The sequence below is a fragment of the Vulpes vulpes genome, chromosome 15 (genome assembly GCF_048418805.1).
Source record: "Vulpes vulpes isolate BD-2025 chromosome 15, VulVul3, whole genome shotgun sequence".
NCBI lineage: Eukaryota > Metazoa > Chordata > Mammalia > Carnivora > Canidae > Vulpes > Vulpes vulpes.
Genome location: NC_132794.1, coordinates 71,686,249 through 71,699,789, shown reverse-complemented (window position 1 = coordinate 71,699,789; position 13,541 = coordinate 71,686,249). Strand labels below are relative to the sequence as shown.

The 13,541-nt window shown below is 42.6% G+C and overlaps 1 protein-coding gene across 24 annotated transcripts in view; it reads right to left on the bottom strand.

Moving 5' to 3' along the window:
• The window catches only part of MAP2K5 (mitogen-activated protein kinase kinase 5), a 259,266-nt gene that overhangs the window by 32,444 nt on the left and 213,281 nt on the right, over positions 1–13,541 (bottom strand). For all 24 annotated transcript variants that reach the window (XM_072738900.1, XM_072738899.1, XM_072738891.1 and 21 more), the window contains 2 exons: positions 9,095–9,156; positions 6,046–6,091 (listed from right to left, as the gene is read on the bottom strand). In XM_072738900.1, the coding sequence (XP_072595001.1) occupies positions 6,046–6,091; positions 9,095–9,156 (108 nt within the window). The remainder of the gene's footprint in view (positions 1–6,045; positions 6,092–9,094; positions 9,157–13,541) is intronic.

The window sequence follows — 13,541 nt, the reverse complement described above, 5'->3', positions numbered from 1 at the left end:
TTTATCACATCCATTGATTAACTGAGAGAACAATGAGCAAAACTATCTGAAAATGTAATTACAATCAGTTTTGGATCACAGAAAAGCTACCAGTGACAATTTAACAGAGAGGAGTTAAACAAGTTAACAAGTAATTAAATGTTTAAACAGATTTTTCTGGAGCAGTTTGGTGTTTATTAGCCCCCAAACAATACCACCTCTTATACATAAAGCCTTTTCTGAGAAATGAGATGCCTTTAAGTTTGCAGCTGCTGGGATTTAGATGAAGGGAAAAAAAATCTAAAAGCATTATTTTGATTATAACTGACATCCCTCCCCCAAGATCCACACCTGCTTTTTAAGATTTCGAGTCCCACGATTTACTTGCTTTCTAAGCAAAATGTCAAATTTCAATTGCAAACTGCACTCTGTGTTTCTTCTTAGTAGCCTGAATGGAAAACCAAAACCAAAACAAACAAAAAACCCCCCCAAAAAACAAAACCCAAACCTGAGGAGATACTGAACGAGGACGCCTTGCTCTGGAATGTACCAGGAAACGCACAAAATAACAGGCATTATTAGAACCTAAGGAGAAAACCCATGTTTTTAAACAATTACTAAAGCAGTATAGTAATAGCATAAAGACAATTTCTGCGCCAGCTTGTTTCTTTGAAATTCTCTTTGCCACTGAACAGCTAGAACAGATAATAACTATTAGTAAATCAAACTCCTCTGCAATATCCAGCTGTGCCTCACGCATTTACATACAGATAGAATGGGTATATGTTTTTAATATGTATGTGATCCGTACTTTTACCACAGCCGAAGTGCATGCTACAAAGGAGGAGGAGAATGGGAATCGGATCAGCATGAGATAATAAAGTGGCCTAGATAAAGTATTAGCCAGCGATTGATCTCAAACCGGGATGCTGCTTCTTCTGACCTGATTACTTACTATGCATAGATTCCATTAAATAGAGCTTAGACATGGGAAGCTTCTGGAAATACTCTAAATGCATAGAAGGATCTACAGCACTCTGAACCTAAATTGTAACTGTAGAGGTGCCCACGGCCCGTACCCTCCTTGCCTGCGTCGAGGCCCACATTCAGGACAGGCTGGGAGGTTAAGGACACCTGCCAGCTGGGGAGCAGCCCTGGCGAGTCCCACAGGGAGGGCCTTTCCCTTCCTTCCCCTTTGCCGGGCCAGCACCCTCCTGAGCTGCTGGTCTGGTCCTGGCTGCACTGCAATAACAGAATGAAAAGGCAGCCAGGGAGCTTAACAATCATTCAGGGTCACGGTCCCGTTTGAAAAAATGATGACAGCCACAGATTCCTCTCCTCAGAAAAGAATGCAAATCCCTGCATGCATACACGAAGCTGGATGGAATTTTAGGGGCTCTAACAGACTTCCTGAAGTCATGGACCTGAGATGGAGGACTGGGGGATCTCGTCCATCCCCTCCGTTTTGCACATGAGGATGCTAAGAGCTGGGAGGGGATAGGGAGCTGCTGACAAGGGAAGGGAAGTGGGGAAGCTTTCCTGCTAAAGCACAGCCTGACCTTGGCTACCAGAGAACTCCACAGGAAGACTCATTCAGCAGAAGGCACACTCGGTGGCCTCCCTTGAGCAAGGGCCTACACGATAATGTTTCTCTCCGTTTTCCTTCTATTCAAAAATACTTAAACACAACCATTTGAAGAGCAAAACCAGATCTGACCCTCTCCATCTCAATATGCTCCCATCTCAAGCTGTCCCTGAATTTAGAGGTCTGATTGTTATTTTTGTGTGTGTGTGTGTTTTTTAAAGATTTTATTTATTTATTCATGAGAGACACACAGAGAGAGGCAGAGACACAGGCAGAGGGAGAAGCAGTCTCCATGCAGGGGGCCCGATGCGGGACTTGATCCTGAGATTCTGGGATCACACCCTAAGCCAAAGGCAGACGCTCAACCGCTGAGCCACCCAGGTGTCCCTTTTTGCGTCCTTCAATTGGATTGCTGACATTTTGGGAAAAGGCCTCCATCACCCTTGCTTATCATCTTCTCCCTTCTTGCCGCATCCTCGCCATCCGTTCTGATGGGCAGCAGCTGTCCCCCACTCCACATAAGCTGCAACGTTCCCCCTGCGTTGTCTTAAGCCTGGTGAACATTCTGTTTGCCATCTCTAAAGAGCTTCTACAGACTGAAACTTTTTTCTAAGTTGATGGGTCCTACTTCACAGAGCCGAGGCAGCACTGACCTAGGTCTTCCCTGTGATTTACCAGGGTGATGTAAAAGTGGGTTAATAACGGAATCATTTTCTTAGGAGCAGAAAGAGTGTGTGTGAGTGAGGGGTATCAGCACGTCGGAGGGTCTTCACCGCCTGCATGGCTGGCTTTCCTTTGTTGGGTTTAACGCTGACTCTTGATTTATGCAATAGCTCTTAAAGGACAGAAGGGTTTCCTTATACTTGAATGGGAGCCCACTCACGGAAAAAAAGTGTGGGTGGGTGGGTGTGTTGCTTCCATGTCAGGTCAAAGTTTTCAGACTTGGACTAGGGTTTCTTCTATAAGAAGTGGAAGTTTTAACAGATCACCCAGCTGGTGGTGAACGTGTAGCCTATCTGAATTCCACCTTTGTGGGTTTGGGACTCCACGAGAACAATGTCAATAGGATTTCTGTTCCAAAGGGCACTAGAGTTCTCATGCTGCTCTGAAAAAGTCTGGAGCCTCTTCACACTCAGGCTTTGTCCAGTCTGTTTCCTTTGTCTGGAACGACCCCTTGAAAACTCTTTACTAAAATTCAGTCCATTCGCCAAAGGCCCTTTTCAAATGCTACCTTCTTCATGCAGCTTTTTCCATTTTCTCCCAGTGGATCCCCCAGAACTCTGCAGTTCTTTTTCTTTTTTTTCTCTGCAGTTCTTTTATGAGTTACTTTATCCTAGCAATTTGTATACTTGCTGTGTTCCCTGCAAGACTGTATGAATGTGGCTTGTTCTTCCTTGTATCTTGAGTCTAGCACAGGACTTTGCACATAATGGTCTACAAATATCTGCTGAATTGAATTATTTACCTGGTTCTGAGATCTCCCAAGATGATGTGGATGCTACCGATGAGAGTTCTGAGTGAGTTCTATATGTAGCTTAATGGCTACATGCCAGAAAAGCCTATCAGCTCACATGAACTCTGGGCTCCCCAAAATGTGAGCGTTAAGGGAGTTTCTTGGTCCAGCTTTAAAATATTTCTACTTAAAACAGAAAAATTGATAACTAGGGATGCCTGGGTGGCTCAGCGGTTGAGGGTCTGCCTTTGGCCCAGGGCGTGATCCCCGGATCTGGGATCGAGTCCCACATCGGGCTCCTTGCAGGGAGCCTGCTTCTCCTTCAGCCTCTGTCTCAGCCTCTGTCTCTGCCTCCAGGGCGTGATCCCCGGATCTGGGATCGAGTCCCACATCGGGCTCCTTGCAGGGAGCCTGCTTCTCCTTCAGCCTCTGTCTCTAACTGTGTGTGTGTGTGTGTGTGTGTGTGTGTGTGTCTCATGAATAAATAAATAAAATCTGTTTTAAAAAAGAGAAAAATTGGTAACTATCTTTGGAACAACCATACAAAGTAGAATTAAATAGCTAAACACCTAGATGAGTCCTAACACTGGGATTTTAGTGGCCTCAGGAGTCTAAACTTGAGCTTTACACTTCATCTTTAAGACTTACATGGTCAAAAATTGCAAAGATGATGGTTTTTATGACTGGGGTATTCTGGATATAAGGTAACCCCACCAGATAAAAACTGCTTACAGGCCCATTGTGTGCATGGCCCACCCCTCCCTGCACTCTGGTTTACTTAGGCGGGACCCAATGTGTTCACGGAGGTCACAGGCACACCAGAGGTCCCCGGTGACGCATCTGTAACTCTCAGCATTTCCACCTGGTCCCATCTCTGATTTTCTCCCTTTGGTTTGGACAATCTCCAGGCCTCCCACAGCTGATGCGGCCCAAGCGGTACGCCCAAAAGTATTGACCACGTCAGTACCCTGCTACCTGGTGTTACCGTGTCTGGGAGATAAACTGCTCTTTTTATGAAAGGCAGGCCCCCACCCACAGTGACAAATGTCCTCCACAGTTCATGCATTCCAGAGGGTGCTCTCAGCTTCCAGATGGGAGCACCATCAAATAGGTTGTGGGCGGAGAGGGAAAAGGAAAAATTAAAGCCATTAATATGCTGGAAAACACAAAGACTGGGATCCAAGGATGTGACTCAGGTACCCCAAGTCAGGTACAACCCACTTTCCTTCCCTTCCCCTATTTGGCTCAATATTGCAGTCAGAGGCAGGCAGCACCCAACCCTCTTGACCGCAGGAGCCTCACATATGTTCCAAGTTTTCCGCCTCCTCACCAAGCTCTTTCTAAGCCAGGGTGCCTCACTGGTGCTGTACCTAAGGAATATGTTCATTTAAATCCAACTGGGAGTAGTACTAAAAATGTTAAATTACGTATAGGATGGTGCTTCCTGTGACTAAATTTTTCACTGTTTTTTTCACTGATTTATTGATATTTATTAATTAAAAATGTGGGACAGCACACACCAGGGTGTACAGTTATAAAGAGATATCAAAATATGTATCGCTTGTTTCTCTCCACACACACACACACACACACACACACACACACACACCCTTACATACACTTCCTTCTAAGGCACTGAAAGTACTCACCCTTTAGCTTTGTCTTTATGACCTGCCACCCTGGAGTTGTGCTCCTTACCAAGAAGACATACATCCGTATGCATTTATGAGTGTACATGAGATCTGGAGTGTTTTATTTATAAGTGGCCAACTCATCATAGCACTGAGACATGCGTTTACAAACATATCTATTTTATGAAACCCTATTCCTTTGTTTTAATAGCTGAGCTATCCAGCCATAGCATAATAATGTACAAGGTAAATGGGTCTCCATCTCTAGAACCTGTTCCAAGTTTTCTCAAATGTGACTAACTGCAAGAATTTCCCAACCATCAAAGAGACGCCGTCGCTGAAAGATCAGTGTATTCTAGACATGAAAACTGCACAGTTGTGAATTGCAGAGGTTTTAGGGCTGAACTTTAACTTGAAACTACCCTGAAAATGGAGATTTGCTCCAGGGGTAACACGAGGGAGAAAACTACCTTTCTGGAAAGCATTCATGATGCGAAAGGGAAACATAGCGTTATTTTATATTCTAGGATGAAATCTGTATCCTAAGTAAGAAGTCTGGGCACTCAGGGTGTTGATTAGGATGGCAAACAACGGATGAACACCTCTGGACTGGTATCTGTAAAATGTTCACTGTTTAAAGTGGTGAAAGGAAATCGGCTGGAATGTGCTCTGAGCAATAATCTAAAGACGGAATGGTATACACAAAACATGAGAAAGAGCAGACGATAATTATTATTTACTAATGCTCGATCCTAGCGGTCTAACAGCTTGTGCATTGTCAAATCAACAATCTGCACTAAATAAATGACCATTTGGGAATTGCCAGGGAGCGTCTCTGTTCCTCTCCCTGCTCCACTAAAAACTGTCATTTGCAATCAAAGAAAGCGGCCTTGGAGCTGAGAACACAGCACCCGCAGCCTTATAGTTGTCTCTTTCTGTGGAAAGACCAAAGATTCACATTAACTTGATCTTTTGCAGCCAATCTAATTTCATTCTACATGAATCCAAGAGGACTCCGCGCCACATTCAGACTCTCCTGCAGGACTGCGCTAAAAACTTAATATGCTGACTCGCTTTTCTGTTACCAATCCTCTGGATTCTGAGAGGCTGTAACAGCAAATGAGGACAAGGAGTAACCCAGATTAACTTGTGACCCTTGGGTGTGAGGCGAAGGAAGAGAGTTCTGCTTTAAGTTTCAAAAACGGTGGTGGGTTTTTAAAAAGTAAAAACTACTGTCTGAGGATATGAACTTCAAAAACACCTCCCCAAATGGAGTAAGTAATGCTGCCTCTCTAAAGCCTGTGGATGTTTTAAATTCCATTCTGGTACTTTTAACAGAATGTTAAGCACAGATCTATAACTAGAGAATTCTAATGTAACTAAAAAAATGTACTTACCATCAGGTCCTCAGGTGCTGGTCTTTCTTTTGGTTGTTTTCGCATGCTGTAAGAGGAAGGAAACCCCACTGTTAACCGGTATCACTTAGGAATCTGTGCTATACTTTCCACCCTTGACCGTTTCCCCTGGAATCTGAATGTTTCCAAATTCATCATATTCAATTCTTGGCCAAAGTATTAGCATATATACCCTGTCTTTTATTTGGGCCTTTAATTAATCAGATTTTAGGGGAAATCTCATGAATCAGAAACACAAAGATTTTTTCTTGTGTGTGTGTGTGGGAGTAGAGTTATTCTTGCAATACAGATGAAGAATGGATTTAAATTTACCTAATTCTACTTTTGAAATAAATGTGTGTGTGGTGGGGAAGCAGCAATATGTCTTCCTGACTCAGTTCTCAATTTATTTCAAACTTAAATGTAGGGAACAAAAGACTTTTTTTTGGTAACTGGGAGAAGGTAATAAGAAAAGAAACATGACTATCAAGTCAAATAGGAAAATATCTTATTCCTTCATTATCACTCTGAATGACAAATAATACATAAAAGAGGCCAGGAATCTAGAGAATGCTACAAAGTTACAAATGGGCTGTTACATTATCTCAACTTTTATTTATTCTGGTTACAATGCAAGTCTATATGCACTAAACAGCTGTGAGGAGTTAAGTTTGTTTAAGCTGCTTAAAGAACCACATTCCTTACAAAATATTTCTTGTCTTACAGACAGTAAGTATCATCCACAGCTGTATCATGTACGTAGCTACATGATGAAACACTCACATGTGGGACTGACGTGACTATGGGTAGCTCTTTGGCGGCCGTATTTGTACTAAACCCAGAGTGTCTGTGGGATGAAGTCATGAAAAGAGACTGCTTCTTCGATTACTTCAAAATCATATGGATGCTTTTTCTTTACATCAGGCAACCTCTAACAAGCAACAGGAAAACCCATCATATGATCCCTGCATTTGCTGACAGTATTTATTTTTTTTTAAATAGAGAGACTTAATGATCATTTGGTAAATAAGAACCGTAGTTATGAACCATTAATGACATCGAGGACATTTGCCTTCCCTATAAATAACCATATGCACCTCTCAAATACTGCATCCATTAGCAAGTAATTCAAGCTGTCTCGCCAGTGGAGTTGGTAACAGTCCTAATCTGACATTCCAAAGTAGCTGTATCTCTTGGGAAAACAAGGCTATTACCCACTATCATTTCTGTTTCGGCTTGACATCTGTGGAAATTTCAACACAGGTTATCCCTCCCCCTGCCTCCATAAAACTTTTACATAACAGCTGATTAATTTTTTGGACAGAAGGAAGGCAAAGCCTTCTCTGCTTTTCCCCGTCTGCCCAGGACTGGCCCCACCCCCGAGCGGCTCTCAGGCCACACAGCGAGATGCACAGCCGTCCTGTCCCGTCACAAAGCCCACACTGCCGGTCGGGTGATGCCCAAATCAGTGCTCCAGGCGGCTTAGGAATGGCACCGTTTATTTTTCAATTTTTGCATTTCAAAATAGGGCATTCCCATGATGTGCTTCTGAGTGTTTCTAGGAATTCCATGTAAAGGAAATTAAGAGAGATTAATACACATTTCTGGATAATGGCTCTATATTATTGATGAGCTCAGGACTCCGGTGTTAAACCGATATATGTGCTTTTTTCCAACATGATATGCTTTGGAAATAAAATGTCTGCAGGGTAAAAATAGTTTTTAAAAGCTACAGAATATTATATAAGTATTTTAAATAAATAGAAACAGTGTTAATAAAATTTTCGAAGTCGGGGGGGAAAATCTCTTCCTCACATATTTTTCTATGGAATATAAACCGTATGAGACATTTTTATTAAGAGGTAACATATTACACTTAGTCAAAAAGGTGATAAAGCTTGACATTTATATTAAGGAATATTTCTTGGCTTCACTTTAGCGTAATCATCAGATGGATCATGGCAGGGGGGAGGGGAGGGGGACAGCGTACAACAGTTTTGGTTTAGCAAGGACTCCCGACAGCACCATTTCGAGGCATCGCGGGAATAAAGGGTTGATTTTCCACCACTGAACATGACTCTGAAGGGCTGATGAAATGGAACCTGGTGGATGAGGGGAAGGAATGGAGAGGTAGTTATGAGAAAGTTCTGGAACGTCCAGAACAGTTTCTGGTTAGTTCTGTCTCCTGCATTGCGGTGGTCATTGCTATGCTCTCAATTTCTTCCTCTGTCTGTCTTTCTCCATGCTGGGGCGAGGCAGAGGGCAGAAGCAGGGCAGTGGGTTGGAGCCACTGAGTTTCTAAGGCCACCCTGGTGCTGCTGAATGGGGAAGAGGCAGGTGGATGATGTGCAAGGGGAAACCTCACTCTACTGCGGGGAAAGGCAGAAGGCTGGACAAGAACCATTGGCAGGAAAATGCCTGTTTCCTCAGGTGTAAAGTGATGAGGCGCTGCCCAGAGGCTATGAGGGCCCCTTTGATAGAAATCCTGTGGTTCCTTCCAGTTCTTTAATGGTTCAAGTGGGCCTCATGGAATCATGCTTGCATGGGCTTTCAAACATCAAAATTCACTGAAAGGGGACCCCAGTATTGTGTTTAACATATAACCAGGGATAAAAGTTATTTACTGAAAATCCGATGAATTAATAAACTAGGCTGCTTCCACTAAGTGACAGACAGTTTTATGGGTAGCTTGAGGTTACATTAATAAAAATAAGCTTCATATGTCTGTTCAATAGGGGCTATAAAATTGCGTATTTCTTAAGAAAAAAAAATCGGATAGCACAGTATCTGTGCTTGAAGAAGTAGCCCGATTCTCAGCAGTTTATTAAAACAGGAAAAAGCCTCTAAAGTACATTTACGACCCTTTGTGTAAATAACGTTTACATAATTTAAACAATTTCTTCAGCTTTGCTGCCCCATCTGCCCAAGGCCCCCCGAAGTCCCTCCCGTCTCCAAGAGGAGGCAGGGAGAGCCAGAAGGTCTCGCGGAGCCGCAGAGTTAATGGCATGTATCATTTACATTGAGGGCATGGCATGTTTGCAAACGGGCTCACCACTGAGTGATGAAATGTACAAATGGCTCGGAGAACTCTCCAACCGGAAGGACGGGCGAATCCTGGGATGGAGGAAAAACAAGTCACCAAAAGTCACAACAATTCCTGTTTTTTCCTCTATGTGCTCCCCCAGCCTCCCCCCCCCCCCAACCCCACCCACCCCCCGGAGCAGGAGAAAGATGAATCTGTAACAAGGCTTCACCACCATGTGCAAATAAATAAGGCCTCGGCCAATTAAGAAGACTGTCTACACCCTCTCCCACACGTTTATGTTAAAAATGCCAAATTTCAAGCCACACACGTTTTTACAACGGTGAGAAACGCAAGAGCAAAGAGGCAGGGGAGGTGAAAAAAGGACAATGATAGCCACGGGGTAGGAAAGAAGGTACGAAAGTGTAAATGAGAAATTAATGATTATTTAAGTAACACACAAATGGTCTTGTAATTAACAAAGAGCTGTGAAATTATTCTTGTGCTGACCTTTGTTTCTTTTACTGGATTTGCTATTTATTTACACTTTCCTTTTTATTTACATTTATTTGTATATTCAACTGCTCTTAACTGCCTGCCGGATCATTTGGGTTAGTTGTGTTTTTGTTTTGTTTTGTTTTGTTTTTTGTTTTTTTTACTTTAATAGAAAGGTTTTTATAGGGGAAGCTGTTGCCTGAAAAGGAATTTTAGCCTATTTTCCAGTATGGGCAAACTCGTCACATGAGAAAGGCAGTGAATTAAGGACACAATAAAAAACTCCTACCTTGACCACCAGACAGGACTGGGATGGAGGTAAGAGCCACTCAAAAGAGCAGGAAACAACACAGCCACAAATGACAACCACTGAGTAACACAGGGAGCAAACCCCATTACCATTTGCAAAGGAAGGCTTTAAGAATTTAGGAGTTTTTCCAAGAATGACAGAGAGCGCCACTGTGTTTATAGTGTAGCGGCTCAGGATGTAATGAAATTACACTGCAGAGTACTTTAACAGTCATCTCATTAGACCTACAGTTGGAACAAGAGAGCCACATAAAGTAGGCAGCTGCAAATGACTCCATTCCCATCTATTCTCATTTGCTATTAAAAATACCTTTCGGCGGCTTTTTTCCTCTCTGACATCCCTACACAAAGTGCCCTGCAAAGTATGATACATGCACCTATTTAAATTAACAAAGGAATGACTTATTTTAATCTCACTGTGCTTTGGAGTGCTTTGGCCATTTGGATGAGCAATATATCATTACATACAACCTTCCAGCGCTGCAGGCAAGAAACTCAGAGCATGCAGCATTTGGTGGGAGCCAAACAATTTCTCTAGCACACAACTGTGTCAAATGCATGCATGTATTCATTATTGAGAACGAGAGGAAATAGCTTTGATGTAGTGGAAAAAAGAAGATGATAAAAGCACCTCTGCAATATGCGTGTCATTATCAATGGTGGCAGATAGATACAATTGCACAGCCTCCTATGTGATTAGTAAATATACATATAATTGCTGTGGCCAATTATCAGAAAAATGAGATCGGTAATTACAAGACAGAAAATTAACTAGAACTCTTATTAAGGCTTTGTTTCCAATTCAAACAATTGGAAACTGCCGGAAAATACAATTAAATCAAAAGGAACTGGGGGCGTGGGGAGGGGTCAAAGCAGCCAAAACAAAACAAAACAAAATCCCAAAGAGGTTAAAAGAAACAGAATGTGAACCAAATGATTCTTAGATTTTCCGTATCTGTCCTCTTTGAATTTACTCTATTCATCAAGAGCAGGGGAAGATTAGTAATCATAAACTTAAAATACTCATCAGTAGGGAAAGGCTTCCAAGAAAAAAGGAAAACAAAGGAAAATGGAAGTGAAATAAAATCTTGCCAAGTTCAAAGGATTACATGCAGGCATTGCATAGGACATGAAAAACAGGGGGCTGATGAAGTCGTCCACTTAGAAGAAGCAGGCACGCAATCACATGACAAGTCTTCGATAAAGGTACTAGAAAACGGTCACAAAAGTCCCATCGGTTTGAAGAGCAAAAATAAAACATGGTATCAATTTCAGCCCGGCCTGTTTGAGGAAAGCCATATATATCACCGCGCCTGCGAGATTCTACAAGGCCCAGTTTAAGAAATGACATTTCACTGTGTCTCAAAAACTGTTAGTAAAAAAATGGTTCAGAGTCTGAGGTGCAAAAACTATGGACTCTGATCCGGTATTTAGTCCTCTATGTCATCATTTCTGACATTCTTTTGGAGGCCGTAGTACTGGAAGTGTCTGAGTAGTGGTTGATTTACAGTGCAATGGTTGGGAAGATAAAAGCCTACTACTGCCTTAATGTGGCTGAATATTTACTAAGATGGTTAAAATTCTGGACCGGTTTTCTACAAAGATCCTAGTATAAAACATGATGCTAATGTAGGCCTCATTTCAAAGTATGATACCAAGAGTAAATTAATGAATTATAGACTAGGCAACTTGATGAAGATGTCATTTTAACATGGATGAGAAACAAAACGAGGAAATGTGACATCTTTGCATGGGTAGTTAATTTTATTTAAGACCTGATATTGTAGCCTGTTAAGTTCCTCATAATATAAAACTAAGGAACACTGGGTGGTACCCATGAATAATTTATTTCACTTGTGAAAATGCCAGCCCAAGTCGACTTTACAGAACCGCAGAGAGTGGAATCTCATCTCAGGGGTGCCTGGACAGAATCACTCATCAGAGATGTGGGGGGAAATTCTAATCTCACATGCATAATGCCAGATATTTCTTTTCCTTTTAAAACCCACGTCTCTGGCATACCTCAAAGACAATTTTCTGTGATACAGAAGACCGCATGATGTGGGGGGGAGGGGTGGTGGTCAGAATGTCACACACACACACATGGGGGTGGAGGGAGAGCAACCGAGTCCTCCGAGAGCCTCCCACTCTACAAAAGCACACAAGCTGGGAACACGCCAAAGGAAAACAAATGAATAGACCTGACGGTGCTCACCACACTGGAGGATTTTAAAATACACTTTTCTCATTTTTAAGCAAGTAAAAGCAGAAGTTTGTTTAGGCCAGCATGTAAAACACCTCCGAGAACCTGCCTATTTCATTATCTAATTCAAATCTGTCCAAAGGAGGGAGGCAGGCTCAGCGCAGAGCTGTCCCAGTTTCCCTGCAGCTCCCAGGGAGGGGGGCACATCCAGTCACTACCAGGTTACAGGGAGCCCGAGACTCATGCCAGGGAGAGCAGGGAACTAGTAAAGTCCTTGCTGCTACTTATCAAAAATGTGCTCTGTGAAACATGAGTTCAGGGAAGATGAACAAATACATTTCAAAAATATAAACATGAATTGGAGAAGCGGTTACACTAATAACTCTCAGGACTGGCTGAAACCGACTCTCAATTGTTAATAAAAGTCACTCTTTTTTAAGACCCTGGGTGCCATACTTCACCTTAAGGGCTTTTTTGGGGGGGATGCTTGTCTGTTGAACTTCTAAGCACAGAGGTATGGAATAAAACTGTGGACACAACCTTAACCAGAAGCCTTAACCCAAGATCCTGGTCCCAAATCAACTTTAGAGTCCTGCTAAAGGGACACCAGCTGGGTCTTGTTATCGAGCCGGCCACTGTTATATAAAAACAGCAGTCATAAACCATTTCAGTAAGCAATTCTGGTCATCAAGGAGGACAGTCTCTGAGTCTCAGAGGCTTCAGTAACTACCTGGTCAGCCCCTTTTGCTAAACAACTGGAACACAAGCACGTGGCATGCTGGAGAACAGCGAAGGACAATGGGAAAAAAGTTTGAGTGATGCCTTTGCCTTGTGAATAATGAACAGTTCAGGAAGGTCAACCCATTACAACCGAAACTGTTTAATTATTAATTATGCACAATCTATGAGCAAAAGGACAAGTTCAGAATGTTTAATGTATGCTAACTTCAACTGGACTCTCTCTGGGTATTTTGTTATTAGCACTTGTCAGCAAGGTACTCAGGCATAAAAAAGGCAAGCAGCAGAAAATCTGAGTGTGTGTGTGTGTACACCAACACACTCAGAGAGTGGGGGGTGGGGAGGAAGAAGGAGGTCTGATTTCAATCGCCGCTGCTGCTAGTTCACTTGCAGACTGACTATGCAAGCACACTTTGTGACCTTGAGAGCAGGCACATAGGCTGGATACTCCAAATACAGGAAAATACAGATGAGATAAATGCTTTTGAAATCACACTTTCTTAAAAGAGAGATCATTATTTCAAAGGCATCTCTTTTTTTTTTTTTTTTAAGATTTTATTTATTAATGAGAGACAGAGGCAGAAGGAGAAGCAGGCTCCCCGTGGGGAGCCTGATGCAGGATTCGTTCCCAGGACCTTGGGATCACGACCTGAGCCAAAGGCAGATGCTCAACCACTGGGCCACACAGGTGCCCCAAAGGCATAGTTTTTTTTGTTTTAAACCATGATGTTT